The sequence below is a fragment of the Motacilla alba genome, chromosome 10 (genome assembly GCF_015832195.1).
Source record: "Motacilla alba alba isolate MOTALB_02 chromosome 10, Motacilla_alba_V1.0_pri, whole genome shotgun sequence".
NCBI lineage: Eukaryota > Metazoa > Chordata > Aves > Passeriformes > Motacillidae > Motacilla > Motacilla alba.
In genome coordinates, this window is record NC_052025.1 from 12,556,058 (window position 1) to 12,571,391 (window position 15,334).

At 42.0% G+C, this 15,334-nt stretch overlaps 1 protein-coding gene across 5 annotated transcripts in view; it reads right to left on the reverse strand.

Annotated features, from left to right (window-relative positions):
- ZFAND6 (zinc finger AN1-type containing 6) overlaps nucleotides 1–15,334 on the reverse strand; it is a 36,303-nt gene that overhangs the window by 18,135 nt on the left and 2,834 nt on the right. For 3 of the 5 annotated variants that reach the window (XM_038146711.1, XM_038146712.1, XM_038146714.1), the window contains exon 2: nucleotides 15,215–15,305. Coding sequence is in view for 1 of the 5 variants with exons in the window: in XM_038146710.1 (XP_038002638.1) it covers nucleotides 11,064–11,065 (2 nt within the window). In the remaining 4 variants the exon portion in view is untranslated. Of the gene's footprint in view, nucleotides 1–11,063; nucleotides 11,439–15,214; nucleotides 15,306–15,334 lie in introns of those variants that run through there. The other 2 variants (XM_038146715.1, XM_038146710.1) reach the window with 2 other exon arrangements.

Here is a 15,334-nt window from a genome sequence, read left to right on the forward strand (position 1 = left end):
GTTAGCAAGCTTAAATCCTTCCATACAAGAACTAAAATATAAATAAAATTGGAGCTCTTAAGAAAGCAATACCTCAGATTTAAGATGTCAGAAAGACTGTGAAAGAATCACTCTAGTGGAAAAAAGACACAATCATGAGAGAAAGTGGCAGATGGACAGAAAAGAGACAGTTCAGGTCTTAGGAAGGGACAGAACATTAGCAACTTTTGTAACTAATCTGAGCCAGAATATCATAAACCCAGAACACCTGGTACAGACAAAGCCTCCAGTGTTAAAGCGTGTATGCTGCTAAGTACAGCTGACTGCTCTTGTACTCAAGGTTACACAAGGAACAAGAAAACATTTCACTACAACTTCTCCACTCTTGCTAAGCAAGAACAAAGATGCACAGATTCTATACTGGTATCAAGGAGATCACTGATAATAAGGACTCAGTTTTCCACGCTTGTCTACATACACTATTAATAGATGTTACTTTGAAACTGTAATTACTACTTGTGACCATGCTTAACCTTTGCAAAGCATGGATTACCCGGCCCAAAGATTAACTTCTGTAAAAGTGGTACCTCAGACTCTCATTCACCTCGTGCAAAAGCATCTAACTGCTTGCAGTAACTACTTAAAGTCTACAAACAGAAACAAGTATAAACAAAATTTTCATAGTTAATTTCCAAACTTTCTAGTATAGTCAACGCACCAATAAAGGGCCAATTCCATGAACATCATTACTCTACTGAAGATTAATTCTTAAAAAAACCCAGACAACTAACAAGCACTGTACAAGGTACATTTTATCACCTAGTAGGAAGAATCATATTTTATCTATTTTGGATTTAAAAGAATTTAAAAGAGGCAGAGTACAGGCAAAAGGATCTGCACTGGAACTGCAGAAAGCTGCCACACAGAGCTACTGGTGTGATGCTGAGTTTTCTGCAGGAATGACCACTACTTTATGGAGCATCTGCTACCTGCTAAGACACCTAAAAATTTAAGTGCAGCACTCTGTATAAAGCCTCCAACACTCCTATTTATCATGCATTTAAATTTGAGTCTAAAGCAGTAAAACACAAGTCAGGAAGCCATGGATTATCATTGTTTGTATATTTAAGCCTGCACATTGGGACCTCCTAGTTGTTCTAGACTAACACTGCAGCACCACTAGAATTAGACCCTTGCATATGACAGCATTCAAACTTCCTGAGATTCAAAGAAACACCTTTTTTTCCTCTGACTTAGAAAATTTAAAAGCCTCTTATTCCCCAGTAGCACAATACATTTGTAGGCAACCCCAGTTCATCCAGCAAACTCCAGTCCAGAGCAACACAGAAATGCTTTCAGAAAGAGGCACCACCAGCATGTTCTAAGTTTCTGTCTCTCCAGTGATGACTATCAGAAAATCTAAGCTGACAAAGCTGCCTTTTTGGAGAGGTCAACCTGAACGCAAGTGAAAACAACAAAACAAAACCTACACACACAACAAAACTCACTTCTTGGGTTCAAGAGAAAAAACAACAAACAACCCTTGGAGCTAGACATGCTTGTTTACAGCAAGCTATGACAGGGACCTTCAATAAAGATAACTAGTTAAACATTAAAAGCACTGAGAGCAACACAGTAACTATAGTTGTTCAGTACATAGTAAAGACAATTTCCAAGTGAGTTACAAAGGAAAGTAAAGAGAAACGAGTATATCATGCGTTTCAGGAAGCTGGTTATGATCTGGCATCCCTGGGAGAGGCCCAGTGAAAGAAGTTCAAGAGGCCTATCTGAGGAACACAGAGAAGACACTGGCCAGCCACCCCTCTGGTCATGCTGTCCTACCCAAAGCACTCTATGCCCATGCACAAGCCAGTGAAAAGTGTCCCCCCAAATATAAAGTAGTACTTACTCAGTTTAGGCTCCCCAGCTCACCCAAGATTTAAGGCAGAGAGGCTGAGCAGGCACTTTTGAAACATGGCTGTCTCTGAGACAAGACTGATGCAGAAACCTTACACAAAGTTACAGAACATGCAGCTACTTTTAAAAGAACACCTTTTTAGTGCTTGCTCTGGCATCTCTGCTCCAGAGGAATAAAAATTCAGAAGTTACACCCATTAGAAAAATCAAACCATGTCAGTAATTGCTCATCAGCAGTTGGCTATGTCAGCTCTCACAGTTTCCATCATGTGTGGCTGAACTGGTGCCGAGCCATACAAGTCACAGACATTGCTTGAGGAGCCCTTTTCTTTCCTCTGGAGTTTGTGCCATCTCCTATCTGTATTCTGGCATTCAGGTGCTGCAGGAATACTAGAGATGCCCTTCACAGTCCCATAAATTTAAGATTTACTTGAAATCTGTCAGATAACAGAAATGCCTTCTTTTAAAATGCTCTACAAAAGGTAAGAAAGCTACTCTGAAACAGACCAGACAGGGTTGGATTCTGCTTTCTCTGGTATCAGATATTGAAGCTGGTCATTTCAGAAATCAGAGGTTGTATAGAATTAGAATCAGGAGATTCTAGAATTCTCTGAATTCTTTTAGAATACCAGGCCAACAGGGATGCAGAGGAGCAATTCCATAAACTATCTTTAGTGCTGTATTTTAAAACAGGTTTGACTTAACGCACTGATGAGAAATAATCTGTAAGAAGGATTCAAACACTTACAAGATTACCTTCATAATTACTGAAAGAATAGATATAGATTCAGTAATCGCTTCTTTTGAGCTTCAGTGAATAAGTAATCTTCTCTCAATACAGCATAAGTTTCACTTATTTTAAGCATATCAAACCCAGAAGAGATAAAAGCCACTTTAACACGAGTTCCCGAAATAGACAGCTTCTTGTTAACAAAGCACCTGTTGCTGAGAACTGACAGTAAGCACAAAACACATTATAATTTGTTTTCATAAACAGCACTATGTAGAATTTTAATTAGCTTATAATGCCACAGTTCTACGTGGGTCTAATGCTAAGGGAGCTCCTGCTCTAATATCGGGGTTCCTATGCGTTAATAAATAAAACTGTCATCATTTCTGGCTAGGGCATCTTGAATTCAGCTTAACTTCCAAGAACACTGTGATTATCATGCATGATATGTAGTTCTATTTAGAATTATGCACTATATCTAATTTAAGTGTGTAAAATTATACAATACCCTTACTGTGGTTTGATGGGGAACTCAACCTAAAGCTAAAACCTGACCAAAGAAAGAGGGTATGTGAGGACAAGTTTTCAGCAGAAGAGGTATAAGTACAGCGTTCCTTGTGGCAAAGCTGCATTCCTCATCTCTTGCAATACACTTAAATTTAGTCAAGGGACTCAAAGGTATTACTTTATTTTAACCTCAATGCTATTCTGGAGGGGGGGGAGTGGAGTGGGGTGCTGCTTTTTTTATCCCTTAATTATTATTTCAATCACGGAGAAGCCAGCTTACATGATCCCAAACAAATTACATGTACTATGTAGATGTCTACATACTAAAACTTATCACCCTGCACAAAGCATAGGAAAATACTTCACAGGTGAACAGCAGCTGCCATGTTGGACAACTGGTATTTATCCATCACTTTAATACACTGTCAAGTTTCACTGAAGACAGGAATAGACCAGCTGGTCACACTCTGAAGTTTTGCATCCTCCCTTAGTTTCCTCTCAGCTGTCACTTTACACTCCCTGAAACAATGGAACATGTAAACATCCAACTGCAACCTATACACATGCATTCAGTATCTACTCATATGCAATTAATGCAATGGTTTCATGAAACAGGTAATTTGGGGCTTTAGATACGTCTGTCACAGCACTGCTGGGACAGGAACTGATCTACCCTGAAGACTTCATTTTTCAAAAGCTTGGATTGGCTCCTGGATCTGGTTTGTGGTGCGGCTCTTTCCCGGAGGAGTCAAAGTTCACAGGGCACTCACTGCAGGAGGAAGGTGAACCTACCAAGTCAGAAGCTGAATTAAAATTTAAGGCATAGCCTCACTTACAGCTTAAACCAAGGGAAAAGGCCCACATCATTCAGAGCATGAATTAGTGAGAGTTGCCTTGTGTCAGCTTTAACTATCTAAGTGTCAAGTTAACAGATAAGAGGCTAGAGAATTATCAGAAATTTGCAATGAGATGCTCTCCTTTCTGAAGGTTGCCAGAAGTACACCACTTGCTCAGATGGAGAGGTCACTGCTTAAGAAAAGCTTAAAAAAATACTGGAAGCAACTTGATTGAGGACAACTGGCATTTCTTCCCCCACTGCCATCATGGAACAGAAAATAGTTTTTTACACTTCTTCCCTAAGCCCATAGAGAACAGACTGCACATATTTCAGTTTCTCAACTGAGGAGAAAGCCAGAGCTGACAGCTCTCGAGTAAGAGTCTGCATTGCAAACACTGTGCTTTAATCACTAGGGCATCCTTTTTACCTAGAAACTACTCCAGTTACAACTCTGTGAACTGCCCTCCTGATAACCAAGTCTGCTATTCATTCTGTTTCCAGACAAGATTCCGCTATGTGAGCACACATTTCTAGTACAATATCTCCCCCACTCACTGTCCAGAACACTTAGATCAGCAAGTTAAGAACACAATCACCTAAAAATAGCATGGCTGGATGCCACTGTCTCCCCACTTATTACTGTGCTACCTTTGTACAGAGTTTTTTTTCTACAATTCTACATGGAAAAATAAAGCCATAAATGGCTTTACAGGAGGGACCTGTAATCAAAAAGGCCAAGCTGTTAAGTAGTGCCCTGGGATTTCCCCTTTTTCCTCAAGCCACATAAACAGAAATTTACATTTTTAGAAGCATTTTGAACAATAACTCCTTAAGTAGATCCGATTTCTCTTTTTATCCTCTTGCCATAGTGACTGCATTCTGCCAGAGAACAGATTGACACATGGCAAAGTAACAGCACTTTCTAGAGAAAGAAAAGTTCACAATATAAAGGAGAAGTACACAAACATAGAAAAATGCAGGCCAGATCACCAACTATTTTGCTTGGCATATTAAAACCAGTGTCACACTTCAGAATGGATATAAAAATGGGGAGAGAAAAAAATCTGCTCACAGGATATTGAGCTTCAACTGTCAACAACATGTGGCTTTCTATCACGATGTTCATTCCCTTCCATTCACAAACTATGGCCAACAGGGCTTCTATCAGGAAACAATGGAAAAAAGAACAAAGTATTTTCCTTTTTATTATGGTACTGGGTCAGAAACAGGAGGGTTATCAGCAAGAACAAGGCCCTTTAGCTTGGCCTAAGGATGCAATCACAGGCACGGCAGCTTCAGCTACGCTGGTTCCACAAGAACAGCGTCCTCCCTACGGCTTGGAGAAAAGCCCAGTAGCCTTACACTGCCTCCTAGAAATCCCTTCTGTCTCACACCCCTTTTGTGAGGACAAAAATCCCCACACAACTGTTGAAGAATATTTGTATCCCTTACATTAAAGAAACCACTAATTTTAACCCAAAAACCTGCATTTCAAAAATCAACTTTCCTATTGTAAAACTTGATGCTGCTCAAGGAAACCCAGCAACACTGCACTGCACATTTTACACTGCATATGCCACCCTGTTTTAAGTTCACCAGGCTGAGCTTTCAGGCCATACAAAAAAGTTTCAAAAACTTCTTCATTTCAGGCCTTGACAGTTTGAGAAATTAAGGTGTCAGAGCTGCAGCAAGGACAGAGGTATTGCTCAGAGAAGACTAATGCTCCAAGCATTCTGATTGTGTAGTGTGGGATCTGAGGTTGAAGACAGAAGGATAAGTAGGTAGCAACTAATCAGGGATTTATTTATATACAGAATGACTAGGTATAAACTTAAGACCATGGGTCACGGTCACATTATGACTTTGCAGAATAACAAGCTAATTCCTGCAGAAAGAGAGACCAGAGGCAAGAGCCAAAAGCTTCACAGACACCAAGTAAGAGAAAAGCAAATGCAGGAAGGCAACAAAATCAACCAAGTGACCAGAGTGTGAAATGAGATTTTTTTGTTGTTATACTGGAAGAAAAAAGTTAAAGCAAATTACTCCACTGCTAAGCACAGAAATTTAAAATCACTTTTAAATGCACTCAAAGCACCAAGTTTGATTTGGCTTATTAAGAAGGCATGCCCAGGTGCCAGACCATTCTACAAATCAAACACTCCTTTATCTCAGCAATAGTCTTAGCCCCTGCATGGTTTGTCATACACAACTGATAATTTGTTTGTTATGTAACTAATAGTAATACAATTACCTTGACCTATTGTTACTAATGCTGCCAGCCTCCTCTCCAAGGATACTTAAACAAACCCCATGAAAACATGTTGATACTCAAAACAATTCTACTGAGCCATTCTGAAGTCTCTTCCCTAAAAAGCATTTCAGCTAAGTCCTTCCATGTCACCACAATTTTCTTCTCTTTCTTTGCACGTTAGTAATCAATTATTTTGGTATCATAAAACACTAAATACGTTTCTTGTCACCTTTCACCTAAAGGACAACATTTGATAAGTAATTCTAATTAATACCTACAAAACCATTTAAGGACTTGACACCAAAATCCAACAGCATGTCATACTAGCATGATATTTGGATAGCATAATCCCAATATGAGAAGTCTGGTGAAATTCACTTAGAAAACTCTCTGGTATCAGCAGCTAAAGCTCACTGAATGTTTTCTTCTGGCAATCTAAATTAGAGACAGCATTCTGTATAAAATGCATCAGTATGTCCAATTTAGGTATAGAATGCTACATTTTTGCCTGAAGAATCAGTGGTTCTCTGCTGCAAACATATTTTAAACCTTAAGTGGAAAACACCTGCCTTTCTCATGTGATATTTTGCTTTCATCAGCACAATTATATTCCACAGCACACACATGAAAATCATCCAGACTCCTGCATTGTTCAAACCAATAGTGAAAACTTCAGGCCTTGCTTAAGAAACCCATGCAATGCAAAATGTTTCAAGGAGCCCAAAACACATCATTTCCATCTCAGAAACACCTCTCTTAAGTTCCTATTCCAATTTGACTATTAAGTTTATATTTGTCTCCCTAATCCTTCACATAGGTAAAGATGCATTAGCATCATGAATTACAGGACACACTGGTGCAGTGTTTCTTAAACCCTGGGATAGCTAAACTGCCAGGGTGGCTGCCAGGGCCTGCCAAGCCAGCCACACTGTTTATAGTTTAGTTCTCCAGATACAGGATTATTACGTTTCAGACTGACAAATACCATACCCTGAAGGTTAGAGTCCTGTGACACAAATACATCCTGGCAGGGCAGAACAGCTGAGCAAGGGTGGTCTTCAGCACAGAGACAGCCTGAGCTCCTGCAAGGCTGCTGAGGCATTAAGTTAAAGGAAGAACTGTGGGTTTAATAAAACTGCTGCTTAGAAAGGAGCTATTTTTAGGAAATACTCAAATGAGTGTGCTCATTTGTCTATGTAATACTTAAAATACTGTCTCAAACTGAGTTAAATCCTAACCTGATCCATCTTCTGCTCCACTTGGATCAACTTATCTCTTCATGCATAACTTAATAGCCAAAAAAGTTACTTCTCAAATGAAAAAACCCTCAGTTTCTTTCAACAATTTGAGAATGAGCACAAAATTCCAACATGATTGAGGAGAAACAGTTTTTGCACTGTCAAAGCTTGGTTTTAGCTGATCTCTGTTTAGCTCAAAAGCCATATAAACACACTTGGAAGAAGGGATCTGTTAAAAATATATCACCCCACCCCTTCAATTAAGGGTTGAGAAGCTTATGACACATCTAAGAGATCCAACAAGAACAGAGAAGAAAGACTAAATGTTCCTGATACTTCTAAAGTTAAAAAACAAACCCAACAAAAACAAAAGTTCAAAAATCCCAAACATGTTTCATGCCTCTGTTAAATAGATTTTAAACCAAGAACAGATCCCAACCAATTTTATTCCTTTGTAGGTCATGTGCAATTAACTGCTTATTTTCACAAAACCTTATTACAGTGTAAACATCACTGGGCAGATGATCTGCCCCACCCAGAGCGAGCTCCACACCACAGGAGGACACACAACTATCTCCTGAGGAGCCCTTGTATCTGCAGGAGAGGGCTGGTCCTGGGCACCAATCTGCCCTGCAACAGCAGCCCTGTGCTGATCACACCTCCTCAGCTCACCCCTTTCCCAGAAACGGCAAGAAAACCAGTTAGAGGCCAAAACTCCCAGCTAAAAGCAAGGGCAGGTGTCCCTGTTTGGGCATCGCTGACACCTTCTAGGATGGCATTATTCTTCTCCCCCCTCCCTTCTGCCTTGGGCACAGGGCAATTAGCAGAAATGATCCCTAAACCACTTGGGAAACAGGGGGAGGAAGAGAAGGGGAAAAGAGCCAGCTGGGAAGGCTCCAGCCACTGGTTCAGAACAATTTGAGCCAGCCTAGTTGACTGTGCCTGCAGTGCTCACAGAAGCCGCTCTGCTGGGAGCGTGCAGGAGGCCACACGTGTGGCACAGAGGGCCCAACAAGCAGGGGGGACCCAAAGCCCACACTCCTGGTTTCAGGGTGGACAGCAGCCCTCCATAAGGCTTGGGGATATTTTACAGAGATCAGCCCATGGCAGGCACACAGCCTGCTCCAAGGAGCACTGAACAGAACCAGAGTGCAGGGTCACCATCCCAGCTCATGCTGGGCCACCCACCTCACACTGGGCAGTGCCACCAGCAGCCGGGGGACTGTAGGGCACAGATGTCCTTTGTCTCGAGGAGGGGAGATAAAATTCGGTCCTGTGTTTTGTACACAAGGTTACAGTGGATTTGAAGAATCTCTTATTCACATCAGAGATGTATATTCCATCCTGGCACAAGAAGCAGACACATAAATCCCACAGCACACAACACATTCACAGTGTTTAAGATCTGCAGATGGAGCATGTGCAGGAGAAGGTTTTATGAACAAGAAATGCTGGAACAGCCAATCGTCGTGCGGGGACAACACGGGTCCTGCCAGCAACGGCTTTGAATGCAGGCAAGAAACATTTGCTGTAGCCTGAATACAGAAGTTGTACAGCTGTGCCAGCAAAGTGGTATGTTTATCCTTTAGGGCAGATTTGCTTTCCACAAACAGCCTGCATTAGAACTGTATACATGTGGCGAGAGAGTTGAGCATTTCACTCCTGTGTTGAATAAATCAGCAAAACTGGTCCCAGATAATACATCTTCCCCAAGCTGGGGGCCAGAGGGGACTCAGGAACATGGCTGCTCAGTGATCAAGCAACAGGAACCAAGATGCCTCATGCATTCAGCTTTTATCTGGTTCTAAATGAAACCAGGTTTTGGCTAAATGTAATATTTCGTAGCACACAAATACTTTAGTTAGCTTGCTTCAGTTTCAGCAATTCTAATACACATACTCATCAGTTTAGAGAAATTCCAGATAACCAGTATTCTTCTTGCCCTCACCCCATGACTAAGTGATCCAGCCACTTAGTCTTAGGCCTAGCACCACAAGGAAGTTAAGAAATTAATATCCAAGTATTAAACGCTTTATGTATCCTGGTCTTAAACCCAGAACAAGAAACCTAGCCCAGCTGTCTGCTAAAAGACCTGTCATTGCCCATTCTAAAACAGTATTTTCAGGATTTAAATACAATGCAGGACATTTTAAAATGGCATAAACAGATAAAGACAGCAATAGCAAATCAATAATTCAGACCTATAAGGCACTGGCCCATGGCAAGACACCAGTGTGTCAAAGCACTGCTGTATTATATATATATATATACACACAAAAAAAGCAATCTATACCCAGCATTTTGTGAGAAAACACAATGGCTCAATGTAAAACTGAAAGAATGAGGTATACTTTGAAAATAACACTTGTTTACATTCAGTAAAGGTTTAAGCAATTGCTTTCCACGGTCATTTGAAAGACTGTTGCTCAATTTTTCAGATCCATTCTTCTATCACCATGACTAATCATACAAAACCCATCAAACTTCTTAGGCTCAACAAGTACTGGGGACATGAGTATTTCTTTCCAATTCCCAGGAGCAGCTGTGTATCAACCCAAGTGATTTTATAAAAACAGGAAGTATTCAGGGAAGTAAGAAAATAGATTTCCCAATCTGAAAGCTTTGTTCTGTACATGGCCTCATCTAAAACAGAAAGGGTGACAATTAAAAGAAAGTCTTCATTCTCATTAGAACCCCCCCTGTTTCCTGCCTTGCCACTTCCTGCTCTCCTCCCTCTCACCCTATCCCATGCCACCCATGGCAATTCATACTTTTCCTGTTCCTGAAGCCCTTTCAGATTCACAAAGTGTCGCTAAAAATACCATATATGATATAACTGGTGCAGAAACTGAAAATAATCTTCCCTCAAATAAAACACCTGCTACCATCAGGCAGTACAGGTTTCCAAAGAGATTCAGACCCATTCCAAGGAAAAAGAAAATCCTCCCCCCCTTTTTTTCTCCCCCTTAGCTAGAAGGGTAATAGCTGCAACACAGAGCAGTAACACTTCATTTTCCCTGCTTGTGTTTGTAATCAGAGCTCTTACAGACCCAGACACCCTACAAAACTGATTAAAATTGAGGAAAAATTGCCATGTTTTACATAGTTTTTACATATCTTTGTTCTAAATGCTAAAGACCTGCGAGACATTCTTCTCATCAAGAACAAACACACAGACAACAGCAGAGCAGCCTTCAGTGATACAACAAAGGACAATTTAAGACAAATGACTTGGAGCAAACGCTATCACTGAATAATCCCACAGCAGCTGTCATAATTAGTTACCTCCAATCTCATCAGAATCAGGGAAGTTAGAGTTAAAATTGAGCTCTCTTCCTGTAACATTGTGTAACTCCAAAACAGCAGCATTATCCTCGCTATTTTAGAATTAACATTTCTCCATAGAATAATGTGGAACTGCTCGATTCTTCCACGCCAGAACACCCGGTGCAAGCCGAGAGATGACAAAAGAAACTCGGTCAAGTTTGAGTCTCTCAGCACCTTATTTCCTGTCTAAAGAGCCCTTTTGTTCTGCTTCCCTGCATAAATGTTAATATCCTGCCATCATTAGAGAGCGGAACGACGAAGGAAAGCCCCACGCACATGAACTCCACTGCCCCGGAGGGCGGAACGACGCCACACGACGCGATTAGAACGGCAAAATTCCTACCAACACGATCTCCACAATTTTCTGTTCGCTTCACCCCAGATTAACTTCACTTGGAGCTGCACTTCGGCGCAACCTACCGTGGGCACGGCGCCCGCCCTCCCGCTCCTATTGGCCGAGGCGGCGGAGGCCCGCCCCGCCGGCCGGGCCGCGCACGCTGATTGGCGGAACGGGCTGTCCGTCACGGAAAGAACTTTTCCTCGCTAGCGGGTTAGGCTGGGCGGGCTCGGGCACCCCGGGCGCGCGCTCTTAAAGGGACCATGCCCCGCTGCCGCCGTGACGAACGCGAGCCGCGGGCGGGCGCAGCCCGGGACTGATGCCCGGGACCGACCCCGGGGGGTGCCCACCCCTCCCGGCACCTTGCTCCGGGCCGGGGGGTCGGGGGTGGAAGAGAGGATAACACCCCAGCGGGCTGGGAACGCTTCTCCCGCGGCAATTACACAACTGGCGCTTGCTCCACTTATGGGATAAAATTAGCCGTGGGTTTGGAGCCCATCCGCGCTTCAAGGGTGACTGGAGTTACCCTGGGAGGCCGAGCACACTACATAAATTAGTAACCCCGGCTAAAAATACATCGGGTCGCCGGTTCCAAAGACTTCCACCCATTTAAAGCATGAGTCAGCAGGAGCTCCGCAGGAAGTGACTGTCTCCATCCCACAAGGTACCACGGCTTCTGCCAGAAACTTTTTGTGCTTATTCAGGCTTCACTTGACTGAACAAATTTGCAAGATCCTGGTCACGTTATGACAGCAGCGTTTCTCACGGCACAGCTTCCTCTCAGCACTATGCAAAAACCTGTCTTTTAGATTAAAAGCGGTTGTTTTTCTTTCGTGCAAACACAGATGTGGTTCCCTACACAGCTATCCAGTGAAAAGATGAGTAAAAACAAAACAAGGCTTAACAAATATTTCACAAGCGCCGATAGGACACCTGGCTCAAGACGAACCTTGCCCCATCCTAACAAGCAACACAGGGAAGAGCCAGAACACAGTCAGTGTTCCCTCCTGCACCCACAAGTATCATCACAGTTACACAAGACTTATCTGGGTAGCAAGGCTGCCTTACATAAAATATTTCACGTGTTTAGTGTAAAATATCTAAAAATATTAAGCTAGAGGAAGATAAAGCACTTGTCAGCACAAGCACATTGGGGTTGTTTTTGTCGTGTGCGAAGGCAGAGAGGAAAAACTTGTTTCTGGTTCTTGTCACCTTTCCCAGTGCTGGAACTGCCTGCCTTCCCTTACTTCACCCAGTACCATCACCACAAAACAGGGAAGTTTTAACTTCCCTAATACAGATTAATGAAGTCCAAGGCAGTCCAGCACACTGCTTTACTGCAAATAGTATGCAACATCAGGAAAATATTTACAGCTAAGTGCTCCCTTGAGCTGTGAAACACCAAAGAGAGTATAGAAAACACCTTCACGAAGGACATTTAGTTCTGCTGAAACAATGAAATTGCACATTTTGTGTTACCTATTTTAAAGCAACCTATCATGCCACAAATCCAAGTACAACTGAAAAGCATCAATTGGTTATAAGTCGATATGTATGCAAGAACAGAATTAACAATATTCACATAATTTCCCCCACAACACCTAAAGTATAAACTGAAAGAACCAAACCTTAATCCTTGCACCTGAATTCAGTGCCCTGCGAGAGCCAGCACTGCTGGAAGCTGATCTGGGCTCCCCTGAGCATAACTCATACTTGCATGACACTTTTTTTTGACCAACCCTTATCTAAGCAATCAAAACCAAGAACACAGTTCACACAAACAAAACAGACCAATAAAGTGTCCCCGAAGTATCTCAGGAACCAATCTTGGAAAGCTTCAATTCAGAGGCACATTAACTTTAGGCCCGCAGAAACAGCAGCACAAGTTACAAATGAGATCAACCAAACTGCCAAGGGCTAGAAGACATGACAACCCTATAGCCAACATTGTTGTTAGGGTACTTTAACAAGAAGAGGGGAAAAAAAACCCAAACATAATATACTCCTCCAAAAGTCTCCAGCTCTGTTTGCTACCACAGCAGTTTCACCACCTTGTAATGGCAATGAAAAATAATTTTTATCATCAAACATCCCAGACTTCAGCTCACACTTCTGTCACACAGGCAACTAGCAGCTCTTATCACTATAGGAGAGATGTTCCGTCCCTTTTCCTCCCCACCTCTTCCCCCCACAAACCCTGCACTCTGGCCAACTCCTGAAACCAGCTCTGGTGCTAATCAGCCCCTTCCACCTGCCCTGAGTCTCTGAGCTGGCAGAAGTTTGGCCAGCCTCTGATGAGCAAGAGGATGGCTTACCCAGAGCACAAGGGGCATGGCAAAGCAAACTCAGCACTGGCCTCCCAGATTTTCTTACCCCATTTCATTTAAAACCAAAACACACCCACACCATAACTGTCCTAGTAAGAAAGTCCCGAGAGTTATCTGCTATCCTCCTAAGAGTGAAGATCTCCACATCATCCATGAAGTGGGGTTTCCAAACTGGATTCATGGTTGACCCTTAGGTCACTGGACTAGAATTCACAGGTAAACATACTTGTATTTAAATGTTGGGAATCCATGCATTAAAAAATTGCTATTCAAGTTACTATCCCATGCTGAAGGAAATACAGTGAAACTAGATTTAAAAGCCTAATTTTCAGCTTTAGCTTCTGCAAGAAGCCATCTTATTTTCCCTCTAAACACACATACATTCTGGAAAAATGGCACAGGCAAATTTTAAGGTTCCGGCTTAAAAGTTAAGCCTTTGCTACTATTACAATATATGTAGCAATGCAGAAAAAAGGAAAACAGCAGATTGCAGCTGCAAGAACACTAAGCAGGGAAGCTTTCACAGGAGAGTTAAAAAAAAAAATCAGTTTGCTGCCACCCAACTTTGCACTTGGACAGTAAGAGAGCACCTGACTCTCATTTGACTATGGTAATCATGCAACAGCTAAAAGGCCATTTGTTCTGTAATCTTACACACACAGAAGACAAAAAGTTTGGGAGACTTGACAGCTCAAGAGATCAGGAACAGAGCCTTCCATCTGTAAGTCACCAGTTCAAACAGAGACAAGAATAGTAGTGATCAAAAGCCACATGTGATGGCTGTTCAGGGATTAGATGCAGAGACGGTTACTCAATCCAGGTCCCAGCAGATCAGTGCGAACCACAAGAGCTTTCTTCACTATTCTGCGCCTGGTTTTCAGTCCTGAATCCATTGCACCTCCTGGATTCTGTACATGTCAATAAGTAGCAAAGAAACTGATCTGATGCATATACACACTGAACTGGCACTGGAGAAAAGGACTTAACCCCCTTGTTGTCAATGATGTCTGCACTACAGCATGCTGATTTTTTTTTGTTACTATTATAGTTCAGACTTTTAGCTTATTACTAGAGACAGTTTTCAAAGTAATATTTCACTTCCCATCCCCTTCACACCCTCAGATGCTGTAACCCTATTTATAAACAATAGCTCCCAAACCTGCTGTGTATTTCTGAAAATATATTAATTTTTAAAGTACATTAGCGTAGGAATTTCTGACCTTTGGCATTTGAGAAATGACTGACACAATATTATAAAATTTTTTATCAAACCTAAAAAAAACCCATTATTTCATGAGTGCCATGTCTACATAAAGGCAGTGGGAAAAAAATCCTTATGTGAAGAAACAAATATTCCTTTTCATATTATGCATTCTTCAACACATCAGTCTCTGCAAAGTCTGCTAGCAGTAGCTCCTTTCCAGCCTGACTTTAGTTTTCAAAGTCTGCGAAAGTACCTGGAATTTCCAAGCTGGATAAGCAAGATGAAAACAAGTTCAGAATGTATGTTGACTGAAGGTCCCCAGAGCTTGGGTTCATTGTCCTGCTTCAAACACCACTACCAAAAACAATCTTCTACAGAAGCCCAACAATACACAGTTCATAGTTCTTAGCAGCACATTACTTCCCGAGAATGAAATTGCTGACGAAAAGCCAAGCTCCTAGAAACCTAGCAGGAAACTTATCCTTAGCTGTAACAAAGGAGGCCCTCACGTACAAAAAATTCAACTTGCTAGTCCAGGAGTTTGGAGAGAGCAACATACCAGACTGATGAGATTTCAGTAATCTTGAACTTCTGAGATTCCTCTTGCTGCTTTCAATCCCAGACGTACTACTGCGCTGCAATAATCAGATCTGGAAACAGCAAAGAGGTGCATACGGTA